Source organism: Puma concolor, chromosome E3 (assembly GCF_028749965.1).
Source record: "Puma concolor isolate L17-30 chromosome E3, mPumCon1.1.hap2, whole genome shotgun sequence".
Classification (NCBI taxonomy): domain Eukaryota; kingdom Metazoa; phylum Chordata; class Mammalia; order Carnivora; family Felidae; genus Puma; species Puma concolor.
Genome location: NC_141682.1, coordinates 32,147,432 through 32,172,389, shown reverse-complemented (window position 1 = coordinate 32,172,389; position 24,958 = coordinate 32,147,432). Strand labels below are relative to the sequence as shown.

The window sequence follows — 24,958 nt, the reverse complement described above, 5'->3', positions numbered from 1 at the left end:
GGAATCTTTTAATTCTTTTTTCATTTTTGGAAAAACTGAGAAAATTCAGATGAGTACAAAAAATAATGCAACCTTTATATTCCCACCACCCACGGATAACAAATATTAACATCTTGTAATATCCACTTGCACAGTTTTCAAGAATGAAAAAATTATAATTATATAATCTTCATACAATTATAGCCCAAGTCCCCTTTGATGGCCACAAGCTACACCAGAGGCACCTGCCTTTACCTTTAAGGAATGGGTACGTTTGGCCAGAGAGTCAGTGACTTTGACAAGGTTAAAACACCTTTTTTTTAACCTTGATCACAATGCTTCTAGGTGGATGGATCAAACACACAAAAAGCAGTCTTTGTCATGACACATGAGCTTGGCATACAGTAGGCAACCTCCAAAATCTTCTGAACTGAATGGATGTCCCCATCAAAGCAAACGTTTGATGGAGTGATTTCATGAAGACACAGCCATGAAGTAAAGGTTGTTAGGAATGAAAAGAAGAAAGAAAGAGGGAAGAAATGTCCCTGATATGGAGGCTATCCAAGGCAACAGGGGTGACACAATTCTCACAGTGTTATGGGAAATCATGCCCCTATCCAATAATAGCAGGCAAAGTATTTACACAGCTTCAAATGCAGTTTACGGAGAGAGGAATTTAAATATTAGAAACAAACGCCCAATGCGTCATGAAGTCCCCTCTAAGATGTCTACACTGACTGTAATTCTCTGCTTCCTTCCCTTTTCCCCTTAGACTGAGCTTTCCAATCTAGATGCCACTACAGGGAATCTTGTAAATCTTTTTTCATTTTTTGGAAAAACTTAGAAGATTCAGATGAGTACAAAAAATAATGTAACATTTATATTACCACCACCCACAGATAACAAATATTAACATCTTGTAATGTCTGCTTTCACGGTTTTTAAGAACGAACAAATTACAATTATATAATTACAGGGAGATCATGACCTAAGCCAAAACCAAGAATGGGACACTTAAGCGACTGAGCCGCCCAAGAGCCCCAAGAAAGAATTTCTTAATAACAAGAAAATGCTAATGAATAGACTGTTTATGAACCAAGCCCCTACGAAAACAAAACAAACAATGCCCAAGCTGTGCACCCTGGCAGAGGCACCTCTGTGTTGAATCACAAATCATACTAAAGACAGGGGACTTCATAAAGCCAATGAAAGTGACACTTGGGGAACTGCCAGAATCGAGAGAGGGGAAGTCATCAACACGTAAGGCTGTGGCAGAAGAAACATACACACGTGCACACACGGGAGTTCCTGAGAAGGGCAATAATCAGATTACTGAGGATTCAGAATCAGACCCTTAGGAAAACTGATGAAACCTGTAATTATTTTTCTCTCATGCAAAAAGGACCCTCTGCTGTCAAAAGCAGGATGCTGTCGAACAATTATTTTAGTCTATTCAGACCAAGGAAACCAAGTCTACACTTGATTCATTCCTTATGCATTCCAAGAGTTGGTGCATGTTTGCAACAACAAACAACAGTTTAGCAAACACAAGCTAAAGTAAAATGGATTGCCATGATTTGTCTCTTTTTGCAAAATAATGTCTCAAATCAACCTTTATCTTTATTTCATCACAATTTTCTAAGACCTACGTTCCCCACATTTTTAACAATTTTTTAAGTCTGCTTACTTATTTTGAGAGAGAATACATATGCGCACGAAGTAGGGAGGGGCAGAGGGAAAGAGAGAGAGACAGAGAGAGAACCCCAAGCAGATTCTACACTCAGTGTGGAGCCCAACTCGGGGCTCCATCTCACAACCATGAGATCATGACCTGAGCTAAAATCAAGTCAGATGCCTAACTGACTGAGCCACCCAGGCACCTACCGTCCCCATTTTTTAAGTGAGCTTTTTCTGGTAGCCATGATCCTCAGCTAAGAGACTCCCTGGACTTGTATCCCAAGGGAGCCAGCCAGGGTACAGAGGTGGCACGGACCCCTCCCTGTTTTGTCTGCAGAAGGCATAATTCACATGCTCAAGGTCAAAGGACGAGCTGAGAAGCTCACTCTAGAAGAACACCGCTGCTTGCCGAGGCCGGAGGGGCATCTCACACCCGGGATGGACTCCCCGGAACCTCGCTCCACGGACCCCTCAGACGGTGCGGCTCCAAGCCTCCCTGTTGAGGTGGACCAGCTCCTTCCTGGGTTAGCCCCTGCAGAAGGGCAGGTGCAGAGTGGAAGTGGGGGTGAGCAGGTGGGCAGGCCCCAGCACAAGCTGGCCTGGCGCCTTGCTTTCTTGCCGTCAACACCTGTGCCCAATGCGCACTCTGCTCATTACACTGACAGCAGCATGGCTAAGAGGTCAGAGCGCTGGGGCAGGTGCCTGACTCGGCCACTTCCCAGCTGTGTCTCTCTCTTTTCTTGTCTATAAAATCAGAGCAGCGGGACCTGTACTGTTGACGCACACTCGTAGAACTGTGCTGTAATATTTAGTGAGTGGTAATTACTATGACACGAATGTAATGTTAATTGTGCTGTAAATGGCTTATGAAATAAAACTAGTACTAAGAAGGTTGGTTACCCTGCGGTTTCTAGCACCCACTGGTGGCACATCAGGGGCTGTCGCGGGGACATGGGACTCCAGTGTGGTGGGCAGAGGAGTAGCACGGTGCCTAACATAGTTAGAAAGTCTGGGGTCCCGACTCTGGCAATACTCCAGCAAGCCAGCAGTGGGCAGGGGTGCAACCTTGTGGAAAGGAGAAGATACATTCCCTACGCTTCTCTTTACCGAACGTGAAGTCACTCACAGTATCCTCAGGGTAATGATGTTAACGGCAGTAAGACGGATAACACCAACGGCACTTTTGTGACTGAGCACCTGCCGGGAGCCAGACACTGTGTCAGGGAACTGGATTATCTTATCTGATGCCCACAAAAACTTGACACAGTACTACCTGCTTCACAGCTCTGTGACCGGGACAGGTGATTCCACCTCCTGGACTCAAGTCTGCCCGTCAGTGGCAGAGACAGAACACGGACACCTTGCGGGGCTGTTGTGCGGGCTGTGGTGACAATGAGCATGGCCACTGACAATACCATCAGTGTAAAACTGAACGTGACCCAGGGCGCCTGGGTGGCTCAGTCGGTTAAGCGTCCGACTTCGGCTCAGGTTACGATCTCACCGTTCGTGGGTTCAAGCCCTGCACTGGGCTCTGTGCTGACAGCTCCGAGCCTGGAGCCTGCTTCCGATTTTGCGTCTCCCTGTCTGTCTGCTCTTCCCCTGCTCATGCTCTCTCTCAAAAATAAAATAAAGATTAAAAAAAAGAAAAATATGGAACGTGACCCATGGCTCTCAGGAAGCTTGTTCATCCTCTCCCTTTCTCAGCAGAAAAGCTGCTCTACTAGGTGTCTTCACTGGCATCTGGGAGGGAGTGAGACTCCACCCCCCCAAGAGAGACACAAGCACAGGCCGCAAGGCCGCACCCAGGCAGGGTGACCCAGCAGGAGGTTCGTGGCTAAGGTAGTATCGCACCTGCCCTGGACATGCCCCCTCCCACCTGGGCAACGTTACTGCAGGGAGCTCCTTTCCGAGGCTCCCAGTGCGGCACAGGGTAGTGCTCTGTGTAAGACAAACACCAGAGAGGGGCGCCTGGGTGGCGCAGTCGGTTAAGCGTCCGACTCCAGCCAGGTCACGATCTCGTGGTCCGTGAGTTCGAGCCCCGCGTCGGGCTCTGGGCTGATGGCTCAGAGCCTGGAGCCTGTTTCCGATTCTGTGTCTCCCTCTCTCTCTGCCCCTCCCCCGTTCATGCTCTGTCTCTCTCTGTCCCAAAAATAAATAAACGTTGAAAAAAAAAAAAAAAGACAAACACCAGAGAGAAGGGCCTCTCCTTCCTCTCATGTGTCTGTAATTTAAATTTAAAGATGACTCAGAAGCCAGACAGCCTCTGTGTGTGCTCAGCTCGCCCACCTGTACTAAGGACAGGTCACAGGGTCCTCCGCGTTGTTATCCAAAGGGGTGCCATTCTTTCACCTCTAAATCAATCATCAACATGCAAATGTGTTTGTTAAGTAAAATGAGAACACAAAAACAAAAACAGAAACAAAGCAATCTCTAGCCTATTTTAAATAACCGTATTCTAAATGTTCACTTATATTGTTGGCCATGGTGGGGGCAAATACCTCTTAAAGGAAAGTGAGTCCAGTACCTAAAAAGTACCTTCCCAGAACCAGTATGGGAAGTCAGAGTGTTTAGCTAAACTAGGGATATTTCAGTTTCACAAAGGAATCCCACTGCTCGTATGAAAATGACATTAATTGCTATTTTTTTTTTTAAAAAGGACCTAAAAAGAGAAGAGACAGTGTTTTGATTTCATAAACTTAAACAGTCGCTGCTGCTTCCCATGCACTTGTGCCTCGTTTCTGAAAGACCATGATGGATGGGGTTCTTCGATAGGATTTTATCATTTTTAGCCTGAGAGGGACCCACCATGCCGCAGAAGGAACCGCGGTCTGTCATGTTCATTACCCTCCACGGTGCCTAGCCCCAGGCCCCTGCTACTTGTTGAATGAGTAAATGTTGACTTAGCTCTGGAAACCAGCACACAGTTACACACGCCAGATTCTCAATTTATAAATATTTACAGTCAGGACTTGATTTCGACTTTAATTAGCCCAACTGTTAAGGATACCTCCACAGTGAGAAACGAAACCCAACCCGTGGCACCAGATGCAGCTTCAGCAGTTGGGCTCTTATCTAGGTTTAGCGTGAACGACGTGCAGACATCCAGTGACTAAAGCATGATGGTTTAGGGTGCACTGATCAAAACAGAAAACAGATCCAACCTGGGAAAATGAATTCAAGACCAAATATAACTTAAAGAGGGTAAAATTCCTCAAGCTGCTAGGCCCCCAGAAACTCTGGATTCTACAGATGCTGAAAAAAGGATAGGTGATGCGTTCTCACTTGAGAGCTGGTGAAACTTTTTAAAAAATGTTCATTCGGGGCGCCTGGGTAGCTCAGTCGGTTGGGCGTCCGACTTCGGCTCAGGTCATGATCTTGCTGTCCGTGAGTTCGAGCCCCGCGTCGGGCTCTGGGCTGACAGCGCAGAGCCTGGAGACTGCTTCAGATTCTGTGTCTCCCTCTCTCTGACCCTCCCCCGTTCATGCTCTGTTTCTCTCCGTCTCAAAAATAAATAAACATTAAAAAAAAAATTAAAAAAAAATGTTCATTCATTTTTGAGAGAGAGAGAAAGTGCCAGTGGGGGGAGGGACAAAGAGCGAGACAGACAGAATTTGAAGCAGGCTCCAGGCCCTGAACTGTTGGCACGGACGTGGGGCTCAAACTCACGAACCGTGAGATCATGACCTGAGCCAAAGTCGTACACTTAAACCGTACACTTAAACCGACTGAGACACCCAGGTACCCCAAGAGTTGGTTAAGAAAACAACCACTAGGATCGTTTTTTAAAATACATTTTATTTTTTTTTAATTTTGTAAATGTTTATTTATTTTTGAGAGAGAAAGAGAGAGGGAGGGAGGGAGACAGAGAATCCAAAGCAGCTCCGTGCTACCAGCACAGAGCCGGACACGGGGCTCAAACTCACGAACCGTGAAACCATGACCTGAGCCGAAGCTGGATGCTCAAACGATTGAGCCACCCAGGCGCCCCTTAAAATGCATTTTAAACAAAGGGCATTGTGAGATGGCTGCCATTGTCTTGTGGACACATTGGCTAGATTCAGAAAAACCTGCCCAAGACATTGTGTATTCACAGGTGTCTTTAGCAACGCATCAACTGGTTTAGAAAAAGTAATGGGGAGTCAAATTCTGTCACTAAATTCCAAAGGAATTTTTCCATCTAGTTGAGGGCTTCCCTGCCTCTGATAAAAGCAAACATAGCAAGTATTCCTTATCCGCACTGAAAAATCTCACACTCCTTGAGACACGGTCCATCTTCCCGCACATCCCAGGAACTAAGAAACTTTCTGTCTAGCTTCACTTCCCGTAGTTTGTATTAGAAGAAGAGTTGCTAATTGCTTTCTTTCGCCACTTACAAAGTCACATTGGCACGTGCCTCTCCTCGAGGGGAGATTCTCGCACACGCCCTCTCGAGGAGACCCTGCCCCTCCCGCCGGCATCCCAGGGCGAGAGGCACCGCCTATGGATAAAGCCAGACCCTGCGTCAAGCAAATTTGCTGGCTGTGGGCTCGCGGTGGGGTCCAGGGTCATCTCATGACACACAACCCTTCGTGGAGCACATACTGTGTCCCCGCGTCACTTCAATCTGGTGCTCCCACCAACCCTATGAGGCTGGGACCAGAGCCCCCATTTGACAAGTGAGAAAACTAAGGCAGAAGGATGTTGGGCAGCTCATGTGAGGCCATGCAGCTGGGGAGTGCCACCAAAGGATCTGAACCCGCGTCTGTTTGAAACCCAAGCTTGTCTGCCGCCCTGTGCTGTGATATGGCCCCATCGCTCCCGCTGGTGCGTACCTGCTCTCCCTACACCACCTCCACAAGTTCGGCCCTACCCACATGCTACTGGTGCTACTACTGATGATTTTTACCTTGAAGAGCTACTTATGTATTTGTTCAAACACATGTTAAAATAAACACCCAAGCGTTGTACTTAAGTGCCCCCACGTCACCTCCCACAGGGACCTCCAACGGGGCATGCCTCACCCGGGTGTGTCCTCCATGGAGGAACCTGAGGCTCACTCTGGGCGGACCCTTCAGCGGGTCAGGCAGCTGCCGCGGTGGGGTCACCAGAAGCATGCTGGAATTAGACGCACGCACGGTGTGGACACGGTCTGAGGGCAGGGCAGGAATATTTCTCTGAGCCAACGGCGGGGAAAAGTACGACCCGCCAGCTCACACCTGGCTTTTGTAAGTAGAGTTGTGCTGGAACACGGCCACGCTCATTTGCTTATGTATGTCTGTTACTGCTTCCGTGCTACAAAGGCTGAGCTCTGCGGTTGCCACGGAGACCACAGCCCAAAGTGTTTACTGTGTGCCCCTTGGCAGAAAAAGTTCACCGAGACCCCGCTTTACGTGATACATTTCCCATCCAAAGCTCAGTTCGCCAACACTGATCCACAGGTAGTATCGACATTATCTATGATTCTGCTGATAAGTATGTGAATCAAATCTAATTCCATTCCACTTAGCCAATATTTGTTTATTGACAGGGCAACCACATGACAGTTTTGGCCAGAGGCTGGGCTTATAGAGGTGAATAAAGCTGGGATTCCATTTTTGGAGGAATCAGGACATAAACAAATAATTTCAATACAACTCAGAAGGACATCAGAGTAGAATCAGACGTTTTATTTTTCCTACAAAGTGGACCCTGGAAACCCGACCATTTTGTTCTTTCAAACTTTGAAATTTTCAAATGATAATTATGGGCTAAGATCTCTTTCTCCAGTTTTTTTTTTTTTAAAGGAATAAATACTGGAGATGAAACTATTTCTGTGAAATTACTCATTAACTTTTGCAGGAAAGATCAACTTATTGGAATGTTTCGTAATTGCCAAATTCGCTCTGGGCTCCCTACTACACAGTTCTCATCTCTATGTTGAGAATGGAAAAAAAAAAAAAAAAGGTATCGAGACATCAAGGGAGATGAGGTCAGTTAAAAGAGCCAGACTTTTGTTTTTTAAGATTGAGTTCTTAAATTGGAATCCGTATTAACTAGGTCACAAATTAACCTTTTGCTGAAAAAGGCATGAGGGACAGAGACAGTGGCTGCGTTCAACCACGATTTCATTATCTACTATCTGTCTTTGCAACTCAACTAGGTATCAGGTGAATTAAGGGGAAAACCAATTTCTACATCCCGTGGATGTGATGAAATTGATTATCCTCAGGCAGTACAAAGGAAGACCGAAAATAACGGGTGCAGCTCCCCATCTGTGCGTCTGTCCTGCCCTGATAACTGTTTATTTGCGCTGGCTGTTGACGACGCTTTTGTACCACACAAAGAAGGTTTTTCACTGAGCTTCAAAAGGAGAAACAGAATGCATCCGTTTCTAGGGAAACCTGAGCGGGGAGGCTCGCAGGCTTGGATTCATAGAACGCATCCCAACACACACGGTGGCCCATTGTATAGTAACACCCCTCCTCCTCATTTACCTCATCCCGTTTGAAAAATTAATGCAACAATGAGAGATGATTGTTGATGTTCGTTATTAAATCATTTATTCATCCCACACAATGATTCAGAATTATTCATTAAGCTTGCTGGAAGGAAGCTGGGTTTTACCTCCATGGTGGTTTGAGGAGGGATGTGCTCTTTAAAAGGATATTTTATAACAACACAATTATCATAATTAAAAGCTACCCTGATATTCTGATGAGCTTTTGACATATTTTTGAGTACCGGCATTTTAACTCAGGGAGATAAAGGAGACTGGAATAGCACGAGGGAATAATATTGCTGTGGGGGAAAAGCTGGAGGCAGCATTAAACAGCAGCATCACCCCCAATTTGATCACGGTCTTGAAGTTAATGAATCTTATGAAATGTCACTTGAACTCTGGCTTTCCCAAAGGAGTCCAAGAATTACACTGCTGTGAGCTGAGCGATCTCTGGGATCGTGAGTCATGGGTGCACAACATTCCCTAGGAGAGCCAACCTACTCATGCCTTCACCCTAAGCAGATCACTCAGCCTGCCACCGAGCTGGGTCCACACCCGGCCTGGATCTCTTCTTGACATTGCCCTTGGTTTGCTGTGTGTGTGGAAGGCCACAAAGCAAAGGGCCAGGCTTGGTAAGCCACTAAAACTGACAGGTGACAGCAGGAAGGACACCTGTCTCTCTGCTTTTCCCTGGTTAAGCAGGCTTAGGTGAAGTTCCTAACGCCAGTGGCCAACAGGACTCCGTCTCATACGTGAAGGTGCCTGGTGTGAACAGTGGGGGGCCACGTGGGAAGAGAGAAATTGGCTGGTCTATGAACCTGGGAAGCCAGCATCAAGGGAGGACTTCACGCAGAAACGAAAGGCTTGGACGTATGCTCGATCCTTGGAACGCACCTTGAAAATCTCTGTGCCCAGGAGCTCCACGACAGCACGGCCCTGGTCTCTGTGGCCAGCATACAGTGGGTGCTAACCAAATAAATGGGCTGTGTCAGTCCCTCATTCACTCTACAAACACGGATGAGGCACTGACTAGGAACTGACCTGAGCCAGGCGTCCTGAATGCAGAGATGAGCACAAGAGCACCCCCACACTCAAGGAACCGAGTCTAGCGGGTGACTGAGATAAGTCAACACAAACGAGTCTGCTGGGATCAAGGAGAGCTGAGGAAGAACCCAGGGCAGGGCTGGGGGCACCTCACGCAGAAGGTGCTGAAGGGGAGTAGCTGGCCAGGTGAAACGGGAGAGTCAGAGACAACGGGGAAGAGTGGGGAGCTGGCTTTGCCCCGGGGCTGAGGGGGGCCAGAAGGGTGGGGGGCTGGAGAGCTGCCACTACGGCCCAGATGGTGGCCTCAAGGGGTGGACAGTCTAGACAGATGTTAAGGCACTGGAAATACCGGAGTCTTCTGGGCCGGGTGGCCCTACCGGAGATGGACCCGGCAGCGTTCCAGAGCCTGACGCCATTAAGGCTGGAGTAAGACTAGTTCCTCTGCTCAGTCTCACGCTTAGCAAGCGAGCTCCTGACTGGAACGTGGCTTCCCATGTCGTTCTGCCCACGGGAAGAGACTGTGCCGTCGGGGCGGAGGGGAGGGTTTCAGCCGGGCTTTGCATCAATCGAAGGGCATTCTGGTGGTAGACCCCCCCACCCCTGTGAGCCGGGGCAAGCGGAGCCCACCTCCAAGACCCAGACCAGCTGGGGGTGTGCTGAGAGCTTGCGGGGCCGCAGGCCCGAGGGGGAGGTGGCTGGCGCATCCCAAGTACCCCGCCGCCTTCCGGGGCTCCTGGTGGGTGGGCAGGAGGCCTCCCCGGAGGCTGCCTGGTTAGAGCCGTGGGCTCTCTCTTTATAAATGCCTACAGGTCTCAACATCGGGGGGTGCCGGTGGGCCACACATGCACACGCCGCTCAAGAACGTGGTTGACAGGGAACAAAGAGCGGCCACGGGGATGGCATTTACATCATTTAACATTTGATATGAAAGGAATCACTTCTCTGGCATTAAATGTTCTCTCTGACATTATTCTCTGTTACAAAATAGTCTCCACGGTGGTGCTGATGCCATCTTGACACTTCATTTCCTTGTCATCAAAATGGTTTTCTGCACCAACTCAAGCATGGCATGAAATTTCAAAGGTCTCAATAGAAGTTTTCCAACTTCACCTCCATGGAACAGTTGGATAATGTCTCCAATTATGCAAGCCTTTTGTAAAATGTCTCAAAAATACAGAAGGGCCTATTGTACATTTAACAAGTAAATGCGAACACATTTAAATGCTCGAAGATGAAAAGAAGAGTATAAGATATTTTGTTTTTTTAAATGAACGTTTGCTATGGGGTCAGGCCGCCACCTCCCTCTCCCTACCTCCTAACAAACAAGTGATGTATTCAAATTTTAGAAGCATTTGACGAAGTACACTCTGGAAAGATCTGAAAGGAGGCATTAAAACCAAAACAAGAGACCCAACAGTTGTCAAAACCGGAATCCTGCCAAGTCACTGGTCATGCAGGGAATCGGCTTGGGACGACCCATTTCACAGGACAGAAACACTACAGGTGCTGCGGGGAGGAGAGAAGGAAGTGTGCGGACCAGTAGGCCGTCCGAGGGCTTCACGGTGTGTGTGTGCGTGCACACGCATGTGTTAAATACGTGATTCGCCAAACATTTATAGCAGGTTAAATCTGACTAAATACATTCCTGTCTCCTCGACCTGGGGGAGAGTTTAGTCCCTGTTCTAGGAAAAGTGATGAGGCTCCAGGACACCCACGTCCCAGGACTCCCCGGGGTTACATCCAACACTGGTAAAGCCTGGCTCTTGAAGATCACCTGCCGTTGGGCAAGTTCGTGCTTCACAGAGGTATGAGAAAAGATGACGCTGGCATCATCCCTTCTCCCTGGGTCAGTACAGCCACACTCAGATCCCGTCCAATCCCAATAACCCCACACCTGCAGGACCCCCAACCTCAGCTGCCAGCAGCTGCCACGACCTCACTACTTGGTAGGCCAGGGGCTACTGGAATGCTTTACAGGCCCCTTCTCCTTTAATCCTCACACCCACCCTATGAGAGACCTCCTTCTGCTACTCCCACTTGACAGATGAGGACACCAAGGCTGGAAGGCCAGGCAGCTTGTCCAAGGCCATAAGGCCAGCGAGCGGTGGAGCTGGGGTCAGAACCCAGTTCTGTCCAAAGCCCCATCCTCTCTCTGCTTTGCCAGGCTGCGGGGGGTGGGGGTGGGGGTGAGGCGGAAGAAGGATCTGGAAGCCTCCTCTCTAGATGGCCCTCCCCACCAGCCCCCGGGGTCCAGGGCGCTACCTGCTCGGATGAGCTTGTCAGCCACCTCCCTGCGCACAGACTTGGTGAGGTTGAAGTAGTCGTCGTCCTCGTCGATGCTCTGGAGGAAGAGTGGGATGTGCTGGAAGACGATGGCGTGCTGGCACTCGCGCCGGCCCGCGACGCTCAGCTGCTGGTCCAGCCACTGGTCCTGCGCCTGCTTCAAGGCGGGGCACCGGGAGGCATCGTACCAGAACTGGGAGTTGAGCACGAGGCACAGGACACCCCCAACCCAGAAGCTGAAGTAGTCGTCCCCCCAGGTCCGCTGGAACTCTGCCACGGTCTCGGGCGTGGGGGCGTTGCCCAAGTCGTGGTTGCCACTGACGAGCACCAGCGGGATGTCGCTGTCCAGGCGGGCCAGCACCCGCTGCAAGTCCGCGGTCTGCTCCTTCCGCCAGGGCGTCCCTGCAAGAGTGAGGGTCACGTCTGAAACGGCCGTGGCGGTTCATGCATTTACTGACACAAGAGAGTACGATCTAGAAATACACGCAACCAGGTGCGTGAAACCGCAAATGGTATGTTAGAAGCAAATCAACAAGTGAGGCGGACCTCTGGCCCGCTTCCCTCAGGGCGCTGTGGCAATTCAGAGTCTAAGTGGCTGTCTGCCCCAATGTTGCTGACTGGGAGATGATACAGCGTTATTCTAATATTAAATATTAGTAAGGCTTAATTTCTCTTATTCAGATGAGAAACAGTTGTGGCTTTTCTGTCCTCTCTCAATGGGTCATCACGTGTGCCCCTATTGTGTGCACACGCTTTGAAAGCTAGTCCCAAACCAACTGCTACTTAAAGTTATTCTTACCGTATGCGTGGCCTTGCAGACTGTGTGAGCACTTGTACCGGAAAAATTCTTACAGATCAACTGGCCTGTGCATTTGGCCAAACCCCACTCCCCCATGCCCCATACAGGGGAAGAGGTACTTTATATCCTACTCATAGTGTGAAAAAGGGCACGGGCTCAATGTCTTTTTAAAAATTTTTTGACGTTCGTTTATTTTTGAGAGAGAGACAGAGTGCGTGCAGGGGCGGGGCAGAGAGAAAAGGGAGACACAGAATCTGAAGCAGGCTCCACACTGTGAGCTGTCAGTACAGAGCTGGATGTGGGGCTTGAACTCACAAACTGCGAGATAGGACCTGAGCCGAAGTTGAACGCTTAGCCAACTGAGCCACCTGGGCACCCCTCGATGTCTTAAATATTAAGTGTGTTTCACTCCGTCCTACCCCAGGCACACAGGATTCAGTATGGAGATGATGATTTGGACAGAGAGTTGTCCAGTAAGTGGGAACCCTCCTTCACATTCCTGGTTTTCCCACTTCCTGTCATAATGTATTAATACTTTAATGAACAGGATTTGAAATAACTGATGCCATTCTGGATCTGGTTTTGGTTGTTTTTGTTAGGTTTGGTTTTCTGAGCCCCTCTGTGCTAATTCATTCAACAAATATTTATTGAGTACTATGTGTAAGGCACCGATTTCGTTACCGGGGCAGGCCGTGAGCCAAAGAGACACGAATCTTTCCCTCCCAACAGGGGAGTCAGACAAGCGATCCAGCAGATGATAGGCGCACACCATCCGTATCACATGTTGTGAAGCGTTACTGAGAAAGGCACAGTGGGTGAACGACAGAATTCCTGTACCACGTTCGTCCTGAGGAACACACTCAATACTATGCGTAAGGAAAACAATACGAGAAAACAGGAGCCAGCTTCCCCAGGGATGGCGAAAATGCACCTGAAAATCCTTGCCAGGAGCAGACAAAAACTATACCCGACATTCTGTGCCCGTGATGAATTTAAAAGCAGGCAAAAGAATCTCCACAAAGTGACTGCAGCTAAGAAGGAGGACCAAACGCAGAGAGGAATTCGGGCTAGAGGGCCATAAAATAGGCAGGCGTGACGCAGGAATGGGAAGAAACAGACTCGGGAGAGAAAGAGAGGCAAGAGAGAAAACCGTTTCAGAAGCTCCATCTACAAGAAATTAGCAGTACCAAGATTTCCTTTACAGCCGAACAGATGCCAGTTTTTCTCAGTCTCCCGTGTGAGCTTGGAAAGAATGTGCATTCTCCAACTGTGCAAGAGGGAGCTCCGCGCATTGCCACCAAACGTGGCCAAGGTGTGATTCGAATCTCTGGTGCCATTCATGACTCCTTGCTTTTGGCCTGCTGATCCGTGTCACTTTCAGAGACTTGGTTAAGTCTCCACTGTAACTGTCACCTGTTCCGTTTCTCCTTGTGACTATGCCAAGTTTGGTGTGCATTTAATTTTAGCGATGTTGTTGGGATGGGTAAGAGTTCAGAATTTCCCTATCTCACTGAAATAGCTTTATAATTCCTTCTAATAAAGTAAATAAAAAGTAAATAAAGAGGCAGATCTACACTGACGCAACAGAAAGATCATTAATGTATTAAGTTAAAAAGGTAAACACATGGAGGAAAAAGTCACATGTCAATTTTTAAAAGGCTAACACATATTCACATACGGTGGACGAAACTTCTCCAAAGACGTAAAGAAAACTATTAACTCTGGTTAAATCTGGGAAACAGAAGTAGGGAGGGAGGGAGACTTCCACATTCAGTTTAAAATCCTTTATACTACATTTTAAAAGTCCCTTCCTTCCTCCCTCCTTCCTTCCTTCTTCCCTCCCTCTCTCCCTCCCTCCCTCCCTCCTCCCTTCTCCCTCCCTTCCTTCCTTCTCTCTCCCTCCCTTCCTTCCTTCCTTCTTCCTTCCTTCCTTCCTTCCTTCCTTCCTTCCTTCCTTCCTTCCTTCCTTCCTTCCTTTTTCCAAGCTTACATATACTAGTTTCCATTTTTATTTAAAGAAAGAAAAGTGTTTTTTTGTTTTTTTTTTTAAAGGTGATTTTAGTTCCAGGATCGTAAGGTTTACAGAAGATCCAGGAGCTATATTTTGTCAGCTGCATCCCAGTCAGGCAGCTGCATTTTGAAGCAGTGCCAATTTCTGGGATGAGGGGAATTGGTTTGGGGAAGAGGTGAGCTGGCTGACTGCCACAGGAGGAGTTCTTCAGGGGAGAAGCAGGTCCTGCCTGGCACCAGGGACCAGGAAGGCCCTCCCCTGGTGGTGCTGGGCATTAGCTTACAACCAGTGTCTGCCTCCTCGCTCTTGTGGACTGGCCCTGGGGCTCCTGGTTTAAAGGGACTGACACTGCTTGTTTGGCTAAACCTGGACTGTGGACATCTGTGTTGACCCCCTCTGAGACCCCATTGTTCAGTTCTTTTCCTACCTCAACAAACAGGGAGGATGACTCCTTTATGATCTTGAACGTGATAAACCATTTCAAAGGAACTCCATAAACCAGCGCCAATCTTTCCTTAACCGGTTTCCTAAAAACCCCAAAGCCAGCACGAATGTTCTCTTCTTTCCATTCATGCAGACTTGGGGATACTTATCTGGCACTTACTATATGCATCAGGCACTGTTTTAAGGGCTGTACTCACATTAATTTGGTTTGACAACCAGTGGGGGAGTCAGGATTTGAACTTGGGGCTCCAGCTCAGAGTGCTGCCTCTGATTACAGTATCTTGGTCACGAACTAAGATCCTAGCTTCCAGGGTGACTTCTCTCAGCCGTCCTGATCCGTAGGACAAGGACTTTATAATGCACTGGGATGCAGAGTGTCTCCCATTCGTGATTTTCAAAAGGCATTTCATCACGACCCTTCATATACTGACACAAATGACGTTTGATCAGCTAATGATCATACACAAAAAAAGCACCTAAAAGAAAGGGTTAGTCAAAACGGGAAAAGGAGACCCTGCCTACAAGCCATCTATAGTGAAGAGCTGTGAATTAGACACAGTAATAGGATGTTTGTTTCCAAACTTCGGAGGGATCCTGCTTTAGAGGAAACCACAAATAACCCCAATAAACTGTTAAAAAAAAACCCAAAAAAACAATAAACCCATCTTCCCTAGATCCCTTCAGTCAAATATGAGCCTCTCTCATGAAGCTTTTCCAGAACCTTCTATACTCCTCACGTGGAGGCACAGTATGAAGGTGGGGTCTAGGGCACTCGGTTTGGTCCTTGACTCTTGCCTTTCACAAGCCATGTGGCCTTGGGTGAGTCACTTGGTTCCTCTGAGCCTTGGTCTCATCGTGTACGAAATGAAGATGGTGACCTCCACACCTCAGAGGGCAAGCGTAAGGATTCGTACCAAGACCACGATTTTCAGAGTTTGTACAAACAGGGATGCAAAAGCACTGGCTGTCTTCCCTCTACCCCAACACCCGAATGTACTGAATTCTCCCTTTTTGACCGGTGACTCACACTGTGCACACAGCAATCAATAAATCATTTCTGAAGGAAAGAAAACATTCCCCAGGGATAGAAAGAATTTTTAGGTAAGAATTTAGAAGCGATGGAGTAACTTCTCGATTACAAAAAGCCAACAAGCTTAAGGAAAACATTTGCATTATTTTCAACATGCTTTCTTCTGTGTGTACCAGAATGTCTTTAGGGTCAGGACATCAATAACCCCTTAGTATTATTAACATAGCTGCTAGTGTATCTTAAAAGAAGGTAGTACTTCCTAAAGAAGTCATATTATTAATAGCAAAGCCCAAAGCCAAACCTCACAAGCATCAGGAACAGAAAAATGTTACTCTGGCCAAGGACACCGAGTTTCCATGAGTTTCTTATGGATCAAGCAGGGCTGTGCACTTCACAGGAAGGATAGAAAGGGACGCAGGGAAAGGGAAGAAGAGACTTTGAAGAAGGAAGAAAAATCGCAAGAAATGACTGAGAAGAAAGAAGGAAATCTCCATTAAAATTTTAGGATTATTTGGGCACCTGGGTGGCTCAGTCGGTTAAGTGGCTGACTTCAACTCAGGTCATGATCTCGCGGTCCGTGAGTTTGAGTCCCGCATCGGGCTCTGTGCTGACAGCTCAGAGCCTGGAGCCTGCTTCACATTCTGTGATTCCCTCTCTCTGCCCCTCCGCCATGCACACCGCTCTCTCTCATTCTCTCAAAAGTAGAATTAAAAAAAAAAAAAACATTAAAAAAATGTTAGGATTATTTGTTCCAGTTCTGTGAAAAACGTTGCTATTTTGTTGGGGACTGCATCAAATCTGCAGATTGCTCTGAGTAGTATGGATGCTTTAACCATATTTGTTATTCCAACCCATGGGAATGGAGTATCTTTCCATTTGGTTGTGTGAGCGTCACAGAACTAGAACAAATAATCCTAAAATTTCTATAGAACCACCAAAGACCCTGAAAAGCCAAAGCAATCTTGAGAAATAACAGCAAAGCTGAAGGTATCACAACCCCAAAGTGAAGTTATATTACAAAGCTGCAGTAATCAACACAGTATGGAACTGGCACAAAAACGGACATACAGATTAATGGAACAGAATAGAAAGCCTAGAAATAAGCCCACACTTATATGGTCAATTAATCTATGACAAAGGAGCAAAGAATATCCAGTGGGAAAAAGACAGTCTCTTCTACACCAGGTGTTGGGAAAACTGGACAGCTACGTGCAAAAGAATGAAACTGGACCACTTAACACCAAATACAAAAATAAACCTCAAATGGATTAAACTAAATGTAAGACCTGAAACCAGAAAAATCCTGGAAGAGAGCAAAGGCAGTAATTTCTTTGACATTCATTGGCCATAGAAACATTTTTCTAGATATGTCTTCTGAGGCAAGGGACACAGAAAGCAAAATTAAACTATTGGGACCACATGAAAATAAAAAAAAAAAAAAAACCTTTTGCACAGTGAAGGAAACCATCAATAAAACAAAAAGGCAACCTACTGAATGGGAGATAATTGCTGCAAATGATATATCTGATAAGGGGGTTAATGTCCAAATTATTCAACACCAAAAAACCCAGATAATCCAATTCAAAATGAGGAGAGGACCTGAACAGACACTCTTCACAAGAAGACATACAGATGGCCAACGCAGGAAAAGATGCTCAAGAGTACTCATCATCACAGAAATACAAACCAACCACAATGAAGCTTCCACTTTACACTTGTCAGAAAGGCTAAAATCGAAAGACAAGAAATAACAAGTATTGGCAAGGATGTGGAGAAAAAGGAATCCCCTTACGGCGCTGGTGGGAATGCAAACTGGGGTGGCCATTGTGGAAAACGGGATGGAGGTTCTTCAAAAAATAGAGGTTCTTAAAAACAGAAATACTAGCTGATCCAGTCATTGCGCTACTGGGTTTTTATTCAAAGCAAACAGAAACACTAATTCAAAAAGATATTCCGGAGAATTATTTAAATAACTAAGATATGAAAGCAACCATATGTATCAACTGACAAATGGACAAAGAAGATGTGGTATGTATATAAAAATGGAATATTAGCCATAAAAAACAACGAGATCTTGCCATTTGCAACAAGGTGGATGGAGCTGGAGAGTATTATGCTCAGTGAAATAAGTCAGAGAAAGACAAATACCATATGATTTCACCCATTTGTGGGATTTAGGAAAACAAGTGAACAAACAAAGGAAAAAGAAACAAACAAAAAACAAGATCCTTAAATATAAAGAACTGATGGTTGTGGGGGGAGGGGGCTGCAGGGCCGGGTGAAGGAGACGAAGGGACTGAGAGCACAGGTACCGCGATGAGCACCAAGGAACGCACAGAATTTTTGAATCATTATATTATACACTTGACACTGATATAACACGATGTCAATTATACTTGAAGAAAAAACAAAAAGAAGACAGGAGGAGGACTGTTCCAGACGAGTCTCCACGGCGGATGAGGGGCACCTGCTGAAAAGGGGGTACCGAGAGAACAGGGACCCGATGTCAGCACACACCTGCTAACTGAGAACTCTGGATGGGACTGATGAGGGCAGCGTGGAAACCTGTGATGTGCTTAAAATACATTTTTAAAAAAATTTTTAAATGCAAGTAGTTAAAGTAAAACCAGGAGGTAGAAAACATTATAAAGTATTTATGTCATTCATTGCCTTTGAATTTTTTTAAGTTTACTTATTTATTTTGAGAGAGAGACAAAGAGAATCCCAAGCAGCCTCGGCACGGTCAGTGTGGAGCCTGACGGGGGGCTTGAACCCATAAACCATGAGATCATGACCTGAGCCAAAATCAAGAGTGGGACATGCACCAACTGAACTACCCAGGGGCCCCATTAACTTTGAATTTTTGATATGATGTGGCACCATGGAATGTGTAACTTTTACTGTCATTACTCATCAAGGCAGAGATCATTATCTTCTTTCTTTGCAAATAGCTTAAAATACACTGTCTGATAAAATCTCTTGGCAGACTTGGAAGAGAAGTAAATGTCCCTAACTAGATAAAGCACAGCTACAAAAAACCTGTAGCTAATGCCATGCTTAAAGGTAAAAGACTGAACACTCTCCCCCCCCCGACTGAGAACACAGCAAAGGTGTCTGGTCTTGCCATTTCTATACAACATCATGCTGGAAGTTCTGGCCAGGGCAGTAAAGCCACAAAAAAGAAATATTTTCTCTTTTCCAACAGACTGGAAAAGAGAAAATAAAACTGTCTATTTTCAGAAGACATGACTGTCTCTATAGAAAACTCCAAAGAATCTATTGTTAAAAAAAGGTTTCTAGATTAATAAGGGGGGGGGGGATTAGCTTGGTTATTGGAATCAAGGTCAGTATACAAAAATTAATTATATATATACTAGCAATGAAGAATGAGAGGTATAAATAGAAATATTTGAAAGATATTTAGCGGGTAGAAACAATGGAAGTCCTTGTTGTATGAGTTACGAGAAGGAGAAGAAGGGCTTAAAAATAATTCCTGGCATTTCAGCAACTGGGAGGTCATATCATTTACTGATAGGAAAAAGACTGGGGAAGAAAAAGATTCAAGGTAAAAATCAAATGCTCTTTTTCAACATAAAACTTGAAGTACTAATATGGATACAGGCAACAAAAGGAAAAAAAAATGGACTTCATGACAATTTTTAAAACTCCTGTGCGTCATAAAGCGGGAGAAAATATTTGCCAATCATGTATCATATAAGGCATTAATATCCCGAATATAGACAGAACTTCTAAAATTCAACAGTGGATGAGGGCTCCACCTTCTGAAGGGAAAATAACACTGTGCTCTACTGAGAGCACATCTCTACCAGAAGTGCAGGTAGACACCACAAACCTTGAGTGCTTACCTGCTAACCACAAAACACCACGATAAACGTATTTTGTCTTCTCCTCTGGGGAGAAAGGAGAACAGAAGCTGCCTCAAAGCCCCAGAGGGTATAACCTGGCTACAGAAAAGAACAGAACAAGAAATGAACAGCCAACTTGTGTGTTTCTATTCCCCTTCAACCATCCCAAACCTGGCCAGCAAACGCAGTGATGGGAAAAATCCACCAGAAAACTACCGATGAAAACCATCCACCTCTGAGACCTTCAAAACGTTTCCTCTCCTCTGTGGAGGCTGTCTAAATAACAGATGCTGCGAATAGATTTCAACGGTGTTATGAATCTATTTACTGTTTTAGTAAGACGACTTTCTTCTTTTTTTCAACAAGCAAACCAATGTTCTCTGTAGCAAATCGACACGAAAGGGTGCTGCTTAAAGAAAATGAGATTTCTCTATTCCCTGGTCCCTGTAGGCACAAGAACTCAAACGAGAGCTGATGCTAATGTACTCAACCACTGTCAGGAAAGTTTAAATTAAATAGCAGGACAACTTTAGCAAGCACAGAAACAGTACAATGATGAAATGGGCTATTCATTCGGCAGGATCTAGAGTGGACTTCCAGTTCAATACCAGCGGCGGTGAAAAGAACAAAATCAATATGGCGCTCGAATAAGCACACTCCGAGCAGTTACTTACAAACCAAATGATTTCCCCAGCCTAGGCCAGTGTAGGGGAGGCAGATGAACTAGTGTGTGATGGGCAAGCATTACCTGTCTGGAAAATGGCTGCTGTATGCGGTCAGATCCCTTCACACCTGCACAGTCTTGTTGGCCTGCCCCAGCTCTCAGGGGCTTGAATCTGCCTAGTATTTCACATGGCACCAAGGCTGGGCAGTGCAGTGAGCAGCAGTCTCCAGTAGCATTCTCTTGGTGAAAACACTTGGGAGATATATATGAATTTGGTCTAATTTGGGATCGGCTGAATGCAGAAATTAACAAGACAGTGGGATACGCACAGAACACCCCCCCCCCTTCCTCCCTCCTCTCCCTAATCCCAGTGGTGGGTTCTCGGCTGAGCAACCTCAGAACCCTTACTCTTCAGTCCTTCTCGATTTCTGAGAAGGAAAGAAGGTTCAGCAACTTCTCCATCCAGCTGCAATCCAACTTCTACACACACACACACACACGCACACGCACACGCACACGCACGCACGCACATGCACCATTCCTCTATCCCTAAAGTCTCTTTCCCTAACAGAGCTGTAGCAAACTTGAGGTAATTAAAGGCACAGCTTGCAGCGGACTCTGTGAAGCTGCATTGGGTAGCGGCATGTGCCTATTACAGGCTAAAATGCTTCCTCTCAAATTCTTATATGAAAATCCTAACCCCTAGTAACTGCATACAGTACACAGGCCCTTCCCAGGAGAGCTGACCCGCTGCCCTCTTCTTAAATCCCTCTTTACCTATCGTTCCTGCATCATAGAAAAGGCAAGAACACGTTTCTTCTGCTCTGGTTGTAGCTTACCTCTCGGAGGCCTGCGATAGCCCATGGGTGCCTCTTGCAATCCGTTCTCACAGCCAGGTCATGAGCTTTCCCAGCCGGGTCACCAGCCCGTCAAATTGCTCACTTCACGGAATCGCAAACTACTCAAAGTTTCAGAGGCTTGGCCTCGTCTTCTTACTCCTCATCTCACCTGACCCTCACATCACCCTTGCGATGGTGCACCAGATGGATGTGGCATCCTACGCAAGAGGCACCTGCTGAAATCCCTGCCCAATACAAAACTTGCCTGTTTCAAAACTACTCCTGAAACAGGATGGTGTTATTTGCTTACCAGCTCAAGTGCCCCTGACGTTTTGCAAGAGCATGAAAAGTTTTGCATTTTACTCACCACCCGCTTCACCAGCTCTGAAATGACATGATTCTTGACAAACGTTTAATTTGAAGGGAGCTGTATTACTTCAAAGGTAAAGCATAAAGAGGCTTTTCTTTCTTTCTTTCCTTTTTTTTTTGGTACCATGCTATTTTGGGTTCACATAGCATCAATCCATTGTTCTATTCCCACGATTTAGAGATGAGTGAACCAGGACTTACTGTAGTCACAGTGGGGAGGGAATGGGGACCCACAGCCGAGCTGCATGGAGCCAGGGACTCAGCCACGGAGGGCTGGCCTGGGAACTGGCTCGTCTCCGGGGGGTTCGTCGGATTCGGGGAGCGGGGAGACGGGCGTTCTAAACCTCACTCTGTGACAAACCAGCTTTGCTCTTTTTTGGCAACAAGCAGTGACGAGTGTGCCCCCTTGCTATCATTAGTGAGTTTCTATATGCCAGGGCACCAAGGTCAGCACTTCCGACGTATTATTTCAACACGGCCACCATCCCATCACCATGGCACCATTGCTTGCTTAACTGTGTGCTGCCTTAATTCATCCAGGTATAAAGCAGCAATCGAAACCTGCTATGTCTATGTTCAGTGAACGGAAAACAAAGTCAACAGCAGTGACGCAACACGTACACGTACAGGGCTAGGCGCCCGGGGCGGTGTGAAGGAGACAGACGCGGTCCCTTCTTCAGGGATGCACACACAAGGTTTCTGATGGCGCTGGGGCAGGGAGAACACTCGCACTCGACGCTGGGGACCGTCTTCAAAGGACCATCAATGAACCACTGACCAAGTGACGACAAAGAGCGCACAACCCTCACAGCCTTTTGACAATTAACAACTTGACTCTTGGGTTCACGAGGCAGAGTTAGTACATCCAAAAGTGTGTCAAATAGAGGGACGCTCCAGACTTATTGACATGTATCCAGGCCAGTCAAGCAGACAGGCGTTCCAGCCAGTGGTAACAAGGAGCACAGCACACAGCAGCAAATTCTTGGACCAAATGGTCAAATCTGCCAAAGACATCGGGGAAATCGCTGGAATCGTAGAGGAGATTCTGGATGTCAAAGCCATTTTTATTTAAGCCTTCCATTTGGGCGGAGTAATGTCATCTCCTCAATAAAGATGAGGCTCTATACTTTCTGAATTCCCCATAATTCTGTACTTAAAAACATTAAAATACAGTTGTATTAACTTGCAAACATTTGGTGTTTGGTAAATTATCCCCCTTGGAGCAGCCGGCAGTATTTTTTTTTTTAAAGGGGAAAGATTCTAGAATTATAAAAATCTGTAAACCTCTTAGAACAGTTTTCATTTCACAAATGCATTGTGTGCAAAAGTTTGTTCATAAACCGGCTGCTTGGAAAGCAACTAGGATTTGCCACAGGAATAACACTGCAACTGGTGATTCGATCTCAGGTTACCTCACAATAACCTAGTTATTCCACAACACTGATGCGTGTACTCACGGAAGCACATGAGACCTACAACCACGCTTCTCTCCCCAGCTGCAATGTTTACCTTCCCAGCAACATATTTGAGATTTCTGTCAGTGTTGCCAGATTTTGTCTTTCCTTCTTTTCAAAAATGCTCTTACCAGTTAGCATAAGAACCTAAATATTATTTATGCCCATAGGTAACAATACTTACAAGGGAATTTAATATAATATAGAAGAAAAATGTATTATGTGAACTAATGAGTACACTAAATGCATCTGATTAGAGGTTTGGTAAAGGTATAATTATGTGGTTATCTATACTTAGAAATATTATTTGTTACATTAACGGGAGGAAAATGTACTAAATTCATGGTTTTAGGGTAACATATCTCTGATATATGAAGAAGCAGGAGAAATAAAGATGAAGGGTCTTCAGGTTCTTCGGGTTGATTATATTCTTGGGACCCCAAAGAAAGAGTGAGGTGAGCCAAGGTCACAGGAGAATTAGACCAAGTGAAGCAAAGAACTCGCCTAGGATACTCAGACGCTCACTCTGTAAGAAGAAATCATACATGTGATGTCAGTTATCAGCCATGGCATTCTTACCACGTGCTAAGCACCAGCCCTACTGCATCCTGAGGCACCTGCTACTGCACCGATACCGTGGTTACATGACCAGGTGACTGGGGCCCCTCCGCATGGTAACACTGTGCTAATGGGTAGAACCACAGCAAATGATGTGAACTGAGGCCACGGGAAAAGAAATGTGGTCTTGCCAGTTCTATGACACAAGAAGGATTGGTAAAGGGGATAAGTTAGAGGACAAAGGGTCAGGTCTCCTGGGGAGGGGCCTGAGGGGTAAATGGATGGGACGTTCAGAACCTGGGAGCTCCGGAGTGCCTCAGGCATGAAGTGTGCCTGCCATCTTGTCTGCTGGCGTGCTCACTACCTCTGTGAACAAAGAAGGTTTCTGGGACTCCTCATTGCCATCCCCACCCTGCCTGCTGCCATCTCTGCACTGGAAGGAGGCCCCAGAAGGAGCCCTGGGGTGGGTGGGGGGCAACATGCACCCTCCGTTCTTTGGGGAAAACATGGTCTCATTTCCAAACCAGGGCTGCAGGAGTCCCACCATGCCTCCTAGTCCTAATGTGCCCAAACCAAAGTGGGGAAGAAGTCCCAGGGGCGAGTGGAACACCTGGGACATACACTGGGGATGTTACAAGGTTAAATGTTAGGGTATTCAGATTTTCCTAGACTTGAACACTACAAGCTCAGGAAAAAAAACTTAGGGGAAAGAACCCCACAAACTATACCTTTAGTCTGTTCTTTACCAATTTTTATATCTGATAAAGACGTGGAAGCAGAATTGTCTTGTCACTTTGCTGACGGTGAGGAATGCAGAAAACAATGTCTGGAGTAGCTGTGAAAGGCTGAGAGCAACAAAGCCTTGTTTTTATAAAACCTTTAAGCAGAAATGACTCAGAGAAAACACGAGAGTGATCGTGTTTGGTAAGACTGAGAGCTAAAAGCCATCTTCAAGTCCTAAGAGGCTTCCAGTTAAAGACGGCTGATTGGAAACACACACTTGGCTCTGTTCCTTGCCCACACCGTACCGCAAAGACAGTCTGCTCCCCGGGACAAAGAAGAGAGGAGAGAACAGCCACAGAAATGTGCAAACCGGAGAGCAGGGGAACAAGTGGACTTAGCTCACTCAGAAAGTCAAATAATCAGCTGAGGGGCGCCTGGGTGGCTCGGTCGGTCGGGCGTCCGACTTTGGCTCAGGTCATGATCTCCTGGTCTGTGAGTTCGGGCCCCGAGTTGGGCTCTGTGCTGACGGCTTAGAGCCTGGAACCTGCTTCTGATTCTGTGTCTCCCTCTCTCTGCCCCTCCCCCGCTCATGCTCTGTCTCTTTCTCTGTCAAAAATAAACATTAAAAAATTAAAAAAAAAACATAATCAGCTGCAAGTGGGAATAGATAAGAAGCAACTGGCTTGGTACAACCCCTCTGTAGAACCCTCTGGAGGGATTTACCAAAGCTCAACCTCCATCGTCCCGATGACCCGGCCAAT

The 24,958-nt window shown here is 46.5% G+C and overlaps 1 protein-coding gene across 2 annotated transcripts in view; it reads right to left on the bottom strand.

Annotated features, from left to right (window-relative positions):
• The window catches only part of CPPED1 (calcineurin like phosphoesterase domain containing 1), a 111,151-nt gene that overhangs the window by 30,618 nt on the left and 55,575 nt on the right, over positions 1-24,958 (bottom strand). The window contains exon 3 of one of the 2 annotated variants that reach the window (XM_025916888.2): positions 11,420-11,842. The exons of the other annotated variant lie outside the window; for it this stretch is intronic. Coding sequence (XP_025772673.1) covers positions 11,420-11,842 — 423 coding nt within the window. The remainder of the gene's footprint in view (positions 1-11,419; positions 11,843-24,958) is intronic. 2 annotated transcript variants of the gene reach the window in all.